Consider the following 13,840-nt stretch of genomic DNA (forward strand, 5'->3'; position numbering starts at 1 on the left):
TATTAACTAATTTGTATTAAGCATTGCAGGTTTGCAAGCATGCATGTGTAGGAGACACAGGTTAGGCATGTACTTATTGTTGCAACCCACTCAGTTAAGCCACAGTGTGTAGCCCCAAAGAAGAGGGCATACATAATTACCTAAAGATACCTCCCATCAGACTTGTACTTATCTGCATGGCTAGATTATTTGTCACATTTTTATACTGACCAATCTAATACCCCTGGGCAATTTAAAACCAGATTATCTGCACTGCTCTCCTCTGAAGACATTCTGAATCTTTATATTTATTAAATGCCTAAAAACTAATACACATATACACTTACCAGGTATTCCAGAATTTTACAGGTGAAACTCGGAAAATTAGAATATCGTGCAAAAGTCCATTAATTCCAGTAATGCAAATTAAAAGGTGAAACTGATATATGAGACAGACGCATTACATGCAAAGCGAGATAAGTCAAGCCTTAATTTGTTATAATTGTGATGATCATGGCGTACAGCTCATGAAAACCCCAAATCCACAATCTCAGAAAATTAGAATATTACATGGAACCAAGAAGACAAGGATTGAAGAATAGAACAATATCGGACCTCTGAAAAGTATAAGCATGCATATGTATTCAGTACTTGGTTTGGGCCCCTTTTGCAGCAATTATTGCCTCAATGCGGCGTGGCATGGATGCTATCAGCCTGTGGCACTGATGAGGTATTATGGAAGACCAGGATGCTTCATTAGCGGCCTTCAGCAATTCTGCATTGTTTGGTCTCATGTCTCTCATCCTTCTCTTGGCAATGCCCCATAGATTCTCTATGGGGTCAGGTCAGGCAAGTTTGCTGGCCAATCAAGCACAGTACACTGTATACTTTTCAGTGGTCCGATATTGTTCTATTCTTCAATCCTTGTCTTCTTGGTTCCATGTAATATTCTAATTTTCTGAGATTGTGGATTTGGGGTTTTCATGAGCTGTATGCCATGATCATCACAATTATAACAAATTAAGGCTTGACTTATCTCGCTTTGCATGTAATGCGTCTGTCTCATATATCAGTTTCACCTTTTAATTTGCATTACTGAAATTAATGGACTTTTGCACGATATTCTAATTTTCTGAGTTTCACCTGTAATGTATTTCCAACTTCATTAATATAGTCATAAAACAATGCATGTACACCACTTTAAGGAACTCTTGATAATCAAAGAATTGCTATGTCAATTTGACTTATTAAAACTAATACACTATATACAATACCTCCAATATTTGGGTATGTTTCTCATCCATTTCCTTCTTTTCTTTATCTGAAAAGTAGATTGCAAAAGTATAGCTATTTGACAAATCAGTTAATATGTATTAAACAAACCAGTAAAAGCAAAATGTCAACTCACTTAGCTTTCATATTTTTTATAACTCTATCCACTTTTCATTTCCCATAAGCAGAAGTGCTCACATTCAAGGCCTTTGCAAAATATTCTGATTTTTACAAAATGGTATAAGTTAAACAAGCAATTTTCAATAACTTGAGAACAGAATTTTGTTTCTCTGACAGCAGATATTATTTTTTCTTTCTTTCTTAAGAAACACTGCCATACTTACACCCAGTGCTTTCAGATGTAATACATTTCTTGTGGCACAACATACTCTTTTAAAAAGTATGTTGTCACAAGTGGCACACTTAATTTCAAGGGTGACTGAAGTTGCCATTCATTTTGCCTCAACTAATGACTTGATTAGCAAGCCAGAGGTTGCTGGTTCAAATCCCCGCTAGTATGTTTCCCAGTCTATGGGAAACACCTATATTGGGCAGCAGCAATATCGGAAGATGCTGAAAGGCATCATCTCATACTGCGTGGGAGATGGCAATGGTAAACCCCTCCTGTATTCTACCAAAGACAACCACAGGGCTCTGTGGTCTCCAGGAGTCAACACCGACTCGATGGCACAGTTTACCTTCAATAAGGGAACAAGCCATCAAGTACCTTAGCTAAAATCTATAAGCTATATACCTAGATCATGTTGATGCTTAAAAACGTTTTCTTCTTTTTCCATCTGATTCTGTTCCTTAATATGCTCCAACTCAAACTGGTATCGACTTTGTAGAACTGCTACTTCTTGAGCATGCTTATCATTGAGTGTTTCGCGTAGTTCCATGAGGGCAGTTTCCTTCTCCTTTCTCAGATTAGTCTGTGTCAGCTCCAACTGGGATGTGTGCATATTGTTCAAACTTAGTCTTAAAGTTTCCAGTTTAAGATTATGTAAGGCCTGCAGTGTAGAAAGACAAAACAAAAAGGGTACTAACACTAATTTGTTTCAGAACTCAGTCATGGTACTCTGTCTTATGACTCTACACACAAACATTCAACAGGAACCTGTTGAAGAGGAGAGCTGGTCTTGTGGTAGCAAGCATGACATGTCTCCTTAGCTAAGCAGGGTCCACCCTGATTGCATATGAAAGGGAGACTAGAAGTGTGAGCACTGAAAGATAGTCTCCTCAGGGGATGGAGCCTCTCTGGGAAGAGCAGAAGGTTTCAAGTTCCCTCCTTGGCTTCTCCAAGATAGGGCTAAGAGAGATTCCTGCCTGCCAACGTTGGAGAAGCTACTGCCAGTCTGTGAAGACAATACTGAGCAAGATAGACCAATGGTCTGACTCAACCCCATTTGACCAACTGGAGATGCAAGGCCAATGCACTCCACACAGGTAAGCAAAGCACAGCCAGTAGATACTATGCCTCAAAGGGTGACCTCTGCAAATGCCTCCCATATCTCCCCAACCTGCCACCTCAGTATTGTCAGCTGTGTCTTGGCTAACCATTCTTCCTTCCTTCAGTAGTTAGTAGCTCAGGCTGAAATCCAGATTAACCTTCCACAAGTTTTTCCATTGCAGGAGGAGCTACGATTGGCATGTCCCATCTCTCTGCAGCCATCTGTACCTCACAAAACTATTACCCTAAAGGTCCACCAGCTCTCAGGGATATAGTTTGGGGAGGGAACAGATGGCTGTAGAGAGAAGGTGAGATTGCCAAAAATCACCCCTCCCCCTTTGTGCAACAGAAAAACCTGGCACTTGTGCAGAAGTCTGGATGTCAGCCACAATCTCCCACATAAGATACTCTGGTTAAGTATGCATGATATAAAGCGGCGGGGGGGACGGGGGGGAGGTTTGCTGCTGGCCATGAATACCTCCTCCCAAGGCGGGCAAATCTCTGCTGGTAAACATCAGGCACACCACTCCTGCAGTTGCTGCCGCTGATCAAGTACTCATGATCTGTTTTGTACTGCAGGATCACACACTGGCCATATGGAGCAGAATAGATACTACATACAGAGTACCACTTATCTCCCTACCCATGAAGGGCAAGTATTGTCTCAGTGACTACAGCATGGCTCCCAACAGTTGAATCTCCAAATGTGGAAAGAAGGGGCACCACAAATGTGGCAAGAGACTGACACAAAGTTACTAGAAGAGCATTTGGGTGGCACTCACTCACTCACCATTACCTAATGAGCATCTAAATCCAGGCAATATGTGTTGCACTTGCTGACCATCACTCATTACTAGCCCAGTGTCTCACCTGACTCTCTATAGTCATCCTCCAACAGATAAAGAGCTAAGGATGGTCCTCATGCCTACTGCAAGATTGCAGGAATGCATCCTCTATGGAGGGGTTGCAACCCCCCTTGCTGGAGAATTGGGGACACTATGTGTTCTCTGCTACGGCAGGGTTTAACCTCCATTTGTGAGTGTGTTTGTACTGTCGGCTCAGAATCTATACATACATTGTCCTGACCCATGATGTGGGCTGCTGTCGGCCAGACATGGTATTAAGCATCCTAGGTTTAAATGGAAGCATCTAGGAGGTAATTTCCCTTAGTTACAGAAAGTTAGGTTCTAGAATCTTAGGTTTCAAAGCACAGTTGAGAGCAGTCCTTTGTCCAAAAAACTCTGCTTGGTCTTGAGAACTTGGAACAAGAAAGTTGGACTTGAAATAGAGCCCTTAACAGGAGTTGCTCTGTGTATTTCTTTCCATTACTTTCAAGAGCAAAATATCAAACAGAAGAAACATCTCCAGTTGCCTGACTGCCCAGATTTGTTTGTTTGTCTTTCAAATTTGTAGACCACTCCAAATGTCTATCTCTGGGTGGTTTACAACAACATAAACAAATTAAAAATGAAAACCTTAAAACAATTTAAAACCACAGTCCAGTTTAAAAGCTTGGGTGGAAAAATAAGGCTTTAGAGACTTTTTAAAAGTTGTCAGAGATGAGGAGGCTCTTATTTCAGCAGGGTGCTCATTCCAGAGTCGAAATACAATTATGGAGGTGTGAACAACTCTGAGCACAGTAGGAGAGTCTCAGGAATTTACTTTCATCACCCAGGAATCATCAGTTCAAAAGGCAAGTCCAGGAAAAAAAATAGGAAAAAGGGGACACAACTATAAGCCTGGATATCACAGCTTATGGTTCAAAACCAGTGTTTAAAAACCCATACAAACCAAGATAAAGGTTTTGAGCAAGGCCCTCTCTATACCCACAGTGGCACTGTGATTCCCTTTTTTAGCAAGCCTGGAAATTCAATAATTCAAAAGCTTTCATTTTAAGGAAGAGTGTTAAGATGCTTTCAATTTTCACTCATGCTCTAAAATGCATAAAATTGCAAGTTACGGTGCTCATCTTAATTTCCATGCCATATAAGCTGTAAAGACTTTGTACATTCTCATATATTATGTTCCTTTAGAGATGAAGCTCCATGGACCCAAACATTGCCTTGGTCTTTCAGCTCAAGTTTGATCTGGGGAAGGATATCTCCAGGCACAAACTAAACAGGTGCAGTTTCCCCAATGACTTGCTAGAGATGGCCCTGATGCATTTCTGCCTGATTTAGATCCACAAGGCACAATGCTTTCATAGAATGCCACTGGTATAGTAAATGTCAAACCAAAAATGTAAGGGATTCCCAATCCAGCCACAATAACTTCCCCCAGGTACACTAGATGATTTTCTGTCTGATTCATCTCTACAAGGCATAATTCTTTACCCAACTGCTATGTCCTATAGCAGGACTTTGAACCTTTACACATAAGTAGAACTTGCCCTTATTTTATGTATTTATTGTTGAGGCAACTGGGAGCCAGCCCAGGCGAGGAGCAATACCGGACAGAATGGAGTCTGAGGCAATGGGGAAAGGAGGAAAATGGCAAGAAGGGGGAAGCAGATGTCAAAGGAAAGGCAACTGCAATGCCACAGGTGATGCTGAGATACTGAGAATAATCACGCAGATATAATGAAGAAATCCGGAGTGATGAAATGAGGAGATCCAAATCTTGCATGTCATGAACCAGTTGTACTGTAGTGTCTGCTGAATGGACTAATAACCAATTAAAATGGTACAGAATTAAGTGGGGGTGGGAAACATTGCAGGACTAAGTGATGTATTTTAGCACTAAGCTCTCGGCAGGCTCCAGCAGATGAGGAGGAGGGTCAGCCCTGGATCTTCCTATCCTCCCAGGCACCACAGCAGGAAGTGCCAGCCTCTGGCATTGCCCTTTCAGTGTTGATTAATAAGCTGCAGAAGAGGAGAAGGAGAGAGATGGGGGCCTGGGGGCGGGCGATAAAATTTTTTTGTGCGCGCATTAATTGTGTGTGTGTGAGAATTATGCACTCACACTGCCTTGATATTGCCGCCTAGAAGAAAACTTTTTCCACTCACTGATGATAAAAATCAGAGGGAGCACTGACCCTTGCTTGTGAGTAGACTGTCCACTCTTACTTGCAGCAAGCAGATCTTCAACCACACTTATAAGTAGACCTGAACTTACTTACTCAATCTTATTTGTGGTAGACATTGCATCTTTACTCATGAGAACACATCCCATCTTTACTTCTAAGCAGTCCATCAGTCTTACTCACAAGATGACCCTGAAACATACTTGCAAGTAGACTGTGCATTCTTCCTCAGGAGTGGCCACTCAAGTTTATAGGAGATCTCATATTTTATTATTATTATTTTTAATTACTATTTATTTACACAGTCAGACAGGTGTTATTGACTGGTTTGTTTTATCCAGACATCGAGTCCTTCCCAAGGACCTGGGATGGCTGAATTTTATTGTCAATGTTGTTGCTGTTATTATAGATATCGTCACAGAATATAGGCTGTTCCCAGTAAAGTTAGTTTTTGTAATTGGTTGATGGTGATTTCTGTGGCCCCTATGGTGTTGAGGTACTCTTCAAGTTTTGGAATTGCTCCTAGGGTGCCAATTACCACTGGGATTATTTGGGTCTTTTTCTGCCACAGCCTTTCAATTTCAGTTTGTAGATCTTTGTATTTTGTGATTTTTCCATTTCTTTTTCTGCTATTCCCTGGTATTGCTATGTTGATTATTTTGACTTGTTTTTCTTTCTTCTCGACTACAGTGATATCTGGTGTATTGTGTGGCAGATGTTTGTCTGTTTGTAGTTGGAAGTCCCATAATATTTTTGCATCTTCATTTTCTACAACTTTTTCAATTTTATGGTCCCACCAATTTTTGGCTACAGGTAGCTTGTATTTCTTGCAGATGTTCCAGTGTATCATCCCTGCTACCTTGTTATGCCTTTCTTTGTAGTCAGTCTGTGCAATCTTTTTACAACAGCTGATTAGGTGGTCCACTGTTTCATCTGCTTCTTTACAAAGGCGGCACTTGCTGTTTGTTGTGGATTTTTTGACTTTTGCTCTTATTGCATTTGTTCTTAGTGCCTGTTCTTGTGCAGCCAGTATTAAACCCTCTGTTTCTTTCTTCAGGTTGCCATTCTTAAGCCATTGCCAGGTCTTGGTGAGGTCTGATTTTACCACCCCAAACTTACGTCTCTTTACTCATGAGTAGATCTGCTCTTGAGAAAGTATGCATGGTTTACTTCCGAGTATGGCTGCAGGTCTATTCATGAGTGAAGGTGGGGCTTTAGTGATAAATGGCTTTACCCCATCTCACAAATAGACCTTTAACCTTGTGCGTGAGTAGGCATGGCAAGTCTATCCATGAGTAAGGATAAAGTCTACTCACAACCAAGGATGCAAGATTTCCTCAGGATTAAGACATGCGTCTATTCACAAGTAAGGGTACTTTCAAGTAAGTGTGAAGTCTATTCATGTGTAAAGGTATAGCTGCATTCTGACCGACCCATTTGTATTAGAGTATATCACTTGTCTCTGACCCAGAGCTTTAGATGCTACCTTTGCAACTTGTTTGTTTGTTTGTTTGTTGACCACTTTCCCATCTTAGACTATGTTCCCTGCCTCTGACCCCCCTTGACTACTGCCTCTGGAATTTGTCCAGGACCATGTTGCTCACCTTTGGCCCATCAGACAGGTAACCAGTATCCCTACAGACTCTGACACCTGACCACATGAGTGGTCTGACCCTATTAGGCCCCAAAATTTACCTTAATTCCACATTTGCTACTGGGGAAAAATTTGTCTAGAGGAGTGGCAAGCGAGGGCTGTGGGGGGGTTTTGGGGGGGGGCACGACTGGGGAGTGGAGCATCTCTGTGGGCAGCAGGGACTTCCGCAACACCTAAACTACCTTCACTATTTTTCAAGCAGGGGCCACTCTAGCAAACAACATTCCATGTGAGAGCCACTCCCCACTGTGCTGACCTCTGCACAACACTGCACTTTTGGTAGAAGGGCCCTTTAAGAGAGACAGACCCCTCTCTTAAGAGCTCTGTGAGGAAAACACTGGGAAGGGCCACACTTCCAGCACTCCATGCACACCTTCCAAGATGGTGCAGGGGCTCAAGAAGGCCGAGTTTTCCTTAAAGGAGCCCCCCACCCTGTGCTCTCGACAAAGAGCAGCAGTGCATGGTGAGAACTGACGTCTCCACATGCTGCCAGGGTGACAACTGTGCCCAGTATGAAGCTTTGGCTGAAGCTTCACACAGGCCCAAGAGACAATCAGTCAGGGGGCTGCACTTCGGGTTAATGGCAGCTGCCACTGGTCCCCAGCTTTACAATGAAGTACACTGTTCTAGAGCAGGCCTGTTCAACTTTGCCCCCACCCCCAGCTGCTTTTGGACAACAACTCCCATAATCCCCAGCCACAGTGGCCCATAGCAAGGGATTATGGAAGTTGTAGGCCAACATCTGCAGGAGGGCCGAAGTTGAGCAGCCCTGGTCTAGGGCCAAGCACACACACAGAGTATGAGCCAGTTGCTGGGATCATTATCAGCACTTTAAGCACTGCTGAAGCTGCTACTGCCCACAGTGACACGAAGGGAAAGCATTAAAACAACAACAACAAAAACCCTCCAGTGTCCCTGAACCAGGTGAGTACAAACATTTGAAGATGGGTAAACTTGGAGGACTTGACTTGCTGGTTTAGATGCAATGGCAGCTGATAGTCGCACTAAAGCAAAAGTAATGAACTGAAGTGGACCGTGCTGGAAGAGGCAAATAAAGATCAGAGTGTCAAGCATAAGGCTCATTCCTATAAAACCAAATCATGGTTTGGCATGCCATCATGTGAACAGCAGAACATGAGCAGGATATTCTACAATTCCTAATTAAATCCCACATACAGATCAGAACTCACATCTCCAGCACTGACATCTGCTAAACCTTAGCTTGGCAGGTTGTTGGGTGGTGGTTTTCCAAGAGGCAAGGAGAACAGAAGCTATTGCTAGACTTACAATAATTTCTTTACCCATACAGAACACCATGGCTCCCTTGCAAATTAGTTCATCTCATATGGATTAGAACACTTTACAAGCAAGGACTGAGTAAGTTGCCTGTGCCAGATACCTGAGCCAACTGAAGTCTAAAAACAAGTAGGCCAGACCACACATTACAGGACATACCAAAAGAAACCTGAGCATCTGTGGAGGAGGAATTCTTCTGCTCAGCATAGACTGAGTTCAGGAAGCTGTTCTCGGAAATAGGGCTCCCCACCTCTCTGCTGTGATGTAAGCAAAGCATGACCTATTGGTATGATCCTCTGTCATACTAACTTATGCAGTGACACCCTTTGGACTGGACCTCTGGTCCAAGGTCCGGTCCTCTGCCAGGGGGCCCTCCAAAATGCCCCCCCCCCGGGCCTAGTGTGGGTGGCGCTGTGGTGGCTACACCACCGGTGCCGCTCTGTGCTACACCGCCACTGGGTGGATGGGTTTGTGAGACCCGCAGCCAGCCCCGATCTCTCTCCCATGCAGCGGGGGATGGCCACAGCCAACACAGTGCAGGCCACTCCTGCCTGCCCCCAAGCTGCTTCCGGCCTGGCTTCTTGTTGCACGCCATGCTGTGCAGAAAAGTCCAAGCGAGCAGCTCTCCAAGCTGCACACACACATGCAGTCGGGCTGTGGCCATTTTCAAGCAGCCTGCCCGAGCCACACATGGAGAGAAGGGACAAACAGTGAGGCAGAGCAGGCTGCCTACAGGCAGCCCATCTGCAGGCAGAGTGGCCAGCACTGTGCATGCTCTGCCCTGCTGCTCTGTGTACTGAGCAGTGCTGACCTCCTCCTCTGACTTAGTCATAGGAGGGATGTGATTTCCTTTTTGTGGTTACCCTCCCTTTGTACATTCATGGAATGGCTTGTCACAGGGCTTTTATATCGGGCACAGATGTAGGGCAGGGTGGGAGGGCTCTGTATCTAGTCTGAAGTGGACTGGTCAATCTGTTTTTTTTAAATAATATTTTTTAAAATAAAAAAGTCCTATAAGTGGGTTGTTTCATGGCAGAAAATTACAAAAATGTCTAGAACTGAAGCCCCCCACTGGATCATCATTCCACCCCCATGTGGAAGAATCTGTCCCTTGCCTTCATAAAAAAGGGTAAAACGCCCCCCATTGCCTCACCCTTTAGATCTCTTGGAAAGGCTGGCCGTAGGGCTTTGATATTGAGCACAGATGTAGGGGCAATACATTTTTTTAAATAAAAAAAACTCCTATAAGTGGTTTGTTTCAAGGCAGAAAATCACAAAAACGTCTGGAACTGAAGCCCCCCCTTGGACACCAATGGGAAGCTGTGTGAAACCATGGGGCTAGTGGGGGGTGCGGGGGGGGGAGGATGCTTATTTTGTGAGGGAGGCCCCAGTAACCCACTAGGTTCAGGCTCTAAAGTTACCTAGGTGCACCTCTGAACCTAAGCAACATACCATATATTAAATGCAACATGAGCATGCATCCTAGTCCCAAAGCAGACAAAGCTTCCAACATTAAAATCAACTAGCTGGGACGGGCACAGAAGATCTGTGCCTCTAGTTCCCCCCCCGCCTGCCGCTGCCACCATTTTCTTTCCCTGCCCACCCACCGCTGTCGTCGGGGTTTTTTTACCCGCCCGCCCGCCGCCACCGTTTTCTTCCCCAGCCCACAATTTTTCCCACCTCACCCACAAGCCTGTTCGCCAGCACCGGCGCATTCCTCTCATCCCTGCCAGCAGCTCACTCGCAAACTCTCACGAGAGCTGCCACACATGGGATTAGCGATGGGTGCGCCTTAAAGAAATATATATACATATATATATTTAAGGGCATATAAGCCCTTAACAGTTTGGGCCCGGGATACCTGAGGGACCATCAGCTCCCAAGGGTTTCTGCCTGCTTGACGAGATCATCTGAGGGGGCTCTGCTCCGGGTGCCGACAATGAGGAAGGCTAAGTTGTCATGCACTCAGAACAGGGCCTTCTCTGTTGCTGCCCCCAGACTCTAGAATGCTCTCCCAGTGGCCATTCGCTCATCAGACTCCGTCACAGTTTTTAGAAAGTTGGTTAAATCTTGGCTTTTTATCCAGGCCTTTACATGATTGTTTTATTGTTGCTTCTGTGTGTTTTTATCCATGTATACTTTTCTGTATTTGTATATTAGATATTTTAATATCAGATTGTTTTTATATTTTTAGCTAAATACTTTTAATTCATTTTTATTATGTGTTTTAACTTTTGTAAACCACCTTGTGATTGTTTTAATGAAAGGCGGTATATAAATCTAACAACAAACAAACAAACAAACAAACAAATAATATGGAACACAACATTATGACGATGGTAAATGGTCTTTCCCCCTCATTTTATAATCACATACAGGATTAGAAACATTTGGCACTAAAGTCCTTAAAGTTATCTGGCATCAGTTCACAACAAAACAAAAAATGAAGTATTATTTTTAAGAATCATGCTCTCTTCTAACACATAGCTTGTTTTTATGAACTTTCAGCAGCCAAAGATCTTTGAAAGATTACTGTAGTCAATACTGTACCTCCACTTGCTGCATCTCTTCTTGATGCGCCGTTTCCATTTGTTGTTGCAGTTCATCTAGCAATTGCTGCTGCTCCTTCATTAACTTAGAATTTAACTCTTTTATTTCATTCTCATGTTGAGCAATTAATTCAGCTATTTCACGATCATGTTCTCTTTCATGAACCTAGAGAGAAGAAAAGTATAAAATTAATTTTAAAATACTGGACTCATTTTTAGTTTCATTTATAGTAAATTGCCCCCCAAAATAATCTGGGTGAATATGAAAGCTGAACTTAATCAAACACATGATCTCTTACAACTGAATTTATGACCCTCATGAAAGGGTATTATGCTTTCTAAAGGAAGAACTGGATCACCTATTGCACAATGATACGTCAGCCTAGTAACTCTGCATGCACGCAAGTTGTGTAAATGACATTGCATGAGAAATAACAGGATTGCTGTCATGTCATATCATATGCACAAACTTTGCATAGCTTGCATGCATACTAGGCTGATGTACATATGTCAGTTAATTACAGTGGCACCGTAGTATAAGTACATTAGTTAAGATGAGGGATGATTTCAACATTCTACTATTATAAACCCTGAACGTTTTATAGGTCATAAGCTCAAAACCATCCCTTTCCCACAATGACCAATTAGATTTTCCTTTTCAAAAAGCCTGCAAAATCAGTCATTCGGAAATCTTCAGTTTAAGATGAAAGTTGCTTTCAATTTTCACTCATGCTCTAAAAAGTGTGGAAATTGCAAGTTAAGTTGCCCATCTTAACTTCCACACCAGATAAGCTGTAAAGACTTTATAGTCTTGTATATGATACGGGCTTTGGAAATGAGGCTCCATACAGCCAAACTTTGCCTTGGTCCTTCAGCTGAACATTGGACTGGGGAGGGATACAGCCAAACAAAAGAACTGTCAGATGCAGCTTCCCCAATCACTTCCTAGATACGTCCCTGATAGATTTCTGCCTGATGTACCTCTAAAAAGACAAAGCACTTCCCAAAAATGCCACCTATATAGGAGATGTCCAGAAAGAAATTCAAGAGGTCCCCAGTCAATACACACCTGATGGTTTTCTATTTGATTAATCTCTACAAGGCAGCACAGATATTTACCCAAGTGCTATAGCATGGCTTGGAACCTTTACACATGAGTAAAACCTATCCTTCCTTGTAAGTGCACCCTCTCCCCTTACTCATGAGAACTTTGCATCTTTCCTCAAGCATAGACCCGCAACCTTATTTGTGAGTAGGCCTTCCATTCTTACTTGCCAGTAGAACCTCAACTTCACTCATGAACTTACTTGTGGACAGCCCCACAACCGTATTTGTAGACAGATATTACATCTGTCACATACACACAAGTAGACATCACACCCTTCTTGAGTAGACCATCACCCCCTCATGAATTGACCCCCCAAATTCCTGAATCAACAGTGCATCCTTGCTTATGAGTAGACCCTTACTTCTGAGTGGGTATACTCTTAAGGATGGAAGGTTTACTTTTGAGTAAGATTGCAGACCTACTCACTAGGACAGGGTGCAACTCACTCAACCGGCCCTCCTGCAGATACTGAACTACAAGTCCCATCATTCCTGTCTATTGGCCACTGCATCTGGGGATTATGGGGGCTGTAGTCCAACAGCTGGAGGGCCAAAGTTGTGCAGCCCTACACTAGGGTGTTGTCTACTCATGACTGAAGGTGACTTTACTGGAGAACAGCAGTATATCCCTACTCATAAGTAGGCAGCTGTACTCATGAATAGACCCTGGTTACCTGTAAGTGACGCACTTTACTTTAGGGATGTGCACAAATTGATTTTTTTAATTCGATTTGTGCCCAAAACAAATCACCCCAGATTTGATTTGTATTTTCTTCTATTTGATTCGTTTACAGACCGATTCGGACCACTTAACAAGGTCCTAGTGGCACCAAATTTGGATGATGGGTAGGTCCCCATGGGTGCCACCTACCACCCAAATTTCAAGGCAGAGAGACACTTGGTTGACTTTTAATTATTTTTTTTTAGTTTTTACTTATTTTGAACATTTCTGCCATAGGAAACAATGGGGATTCAAAGTTGCCATATCCTAACCCTAACACAGATCCCCAGCAGAAGTGGAGTTATGGAGCAAAATATGCAGTCATTATTTTTCAAGAGTTTGGATCCTTTGGTGTATAATAACTTTTCCTCATAATGAATCCCTATGAGGAGTCATTATACACCTTCATTTCTTCTGTTCATTTTGACTGTCACTGGACAGTGCCAACTATCAACTGCCATGTGCCAACTACACTCCCCACCTGCAAGGCAGTGGGGTACTCATTTTAATTTTTAGGAATATTGAAATGTTTAGATTATTTGGTGTCTTCATTACACACCTTCATTTCTTCTGTTCATTTTGACCCCACTGATTTGCAAGTGGGGGGTGGGGAATTAGTGGCATCCCATGTTCAAACTACCCCCCAACCCACAAGCCATTGGGTACCCAGTTTATATTTTAGGACATTTTGAGGTGTTTAGACTCTTTGGTGTGTAATGAATCCTCATAGGCACCAAAGAGCCTAAACACTTGAAAAAATCCTAGGACATAAACTGAGTAATATCCCACT

The 13,840-nt window shown here is 43.0% G+C and overlaps 1 protein-coding gene across 5 annotated transcripts in view; it reads right to left on the reverse strand.

Moving 5' to 3' along the window:
- PCNT (pericentrin) overlaps positions 1 to 13,840 on the reverse strand; it is a 153,641-nt gene that overhangs the window by 119,735 nt on the left and 20,066 nt on the right. For all 5 annotated transcript variants that reach the window (XM_053282994.1, XM_053282993.1, XM_053282992.1 and 2 more), the window contains 3 exons: positions 11,224 to 11,388; positions 2,006 to 2,261; positions 1,254 to 1,300 (listed from right to left, as the gene is read on the reverse strand). In XM_053282994.1, the coding sequence (XP_053138969.1) occupies positions 1,254 to 1,300; positions 2,006 to 2,261; positions 11,224 to 11,388 (468 nt within the window). The remainder of the gene's footprint in view (positions 1 to 1,253; positions 1,301 to 2,005; positions 2,262 to 11,223; positions 11,389 to 13,840) is intronic.

The sequence above is a fragment of the Hemicordylus capensis genome, chromosome 1 (assembly GCF_027244095.1).
Source record: "Hemicordylus capensis ecotype Gifberg chromosome 1, rHemCap1.1.pri, whole genome shotgun sequence".
Taxonomy (NCBI): Eukaryota; Metazoa; Chordata; class Lepidosauria; order Squamata; family Cordylidae; genus Hemicordylus; species Hemicordylus capensis.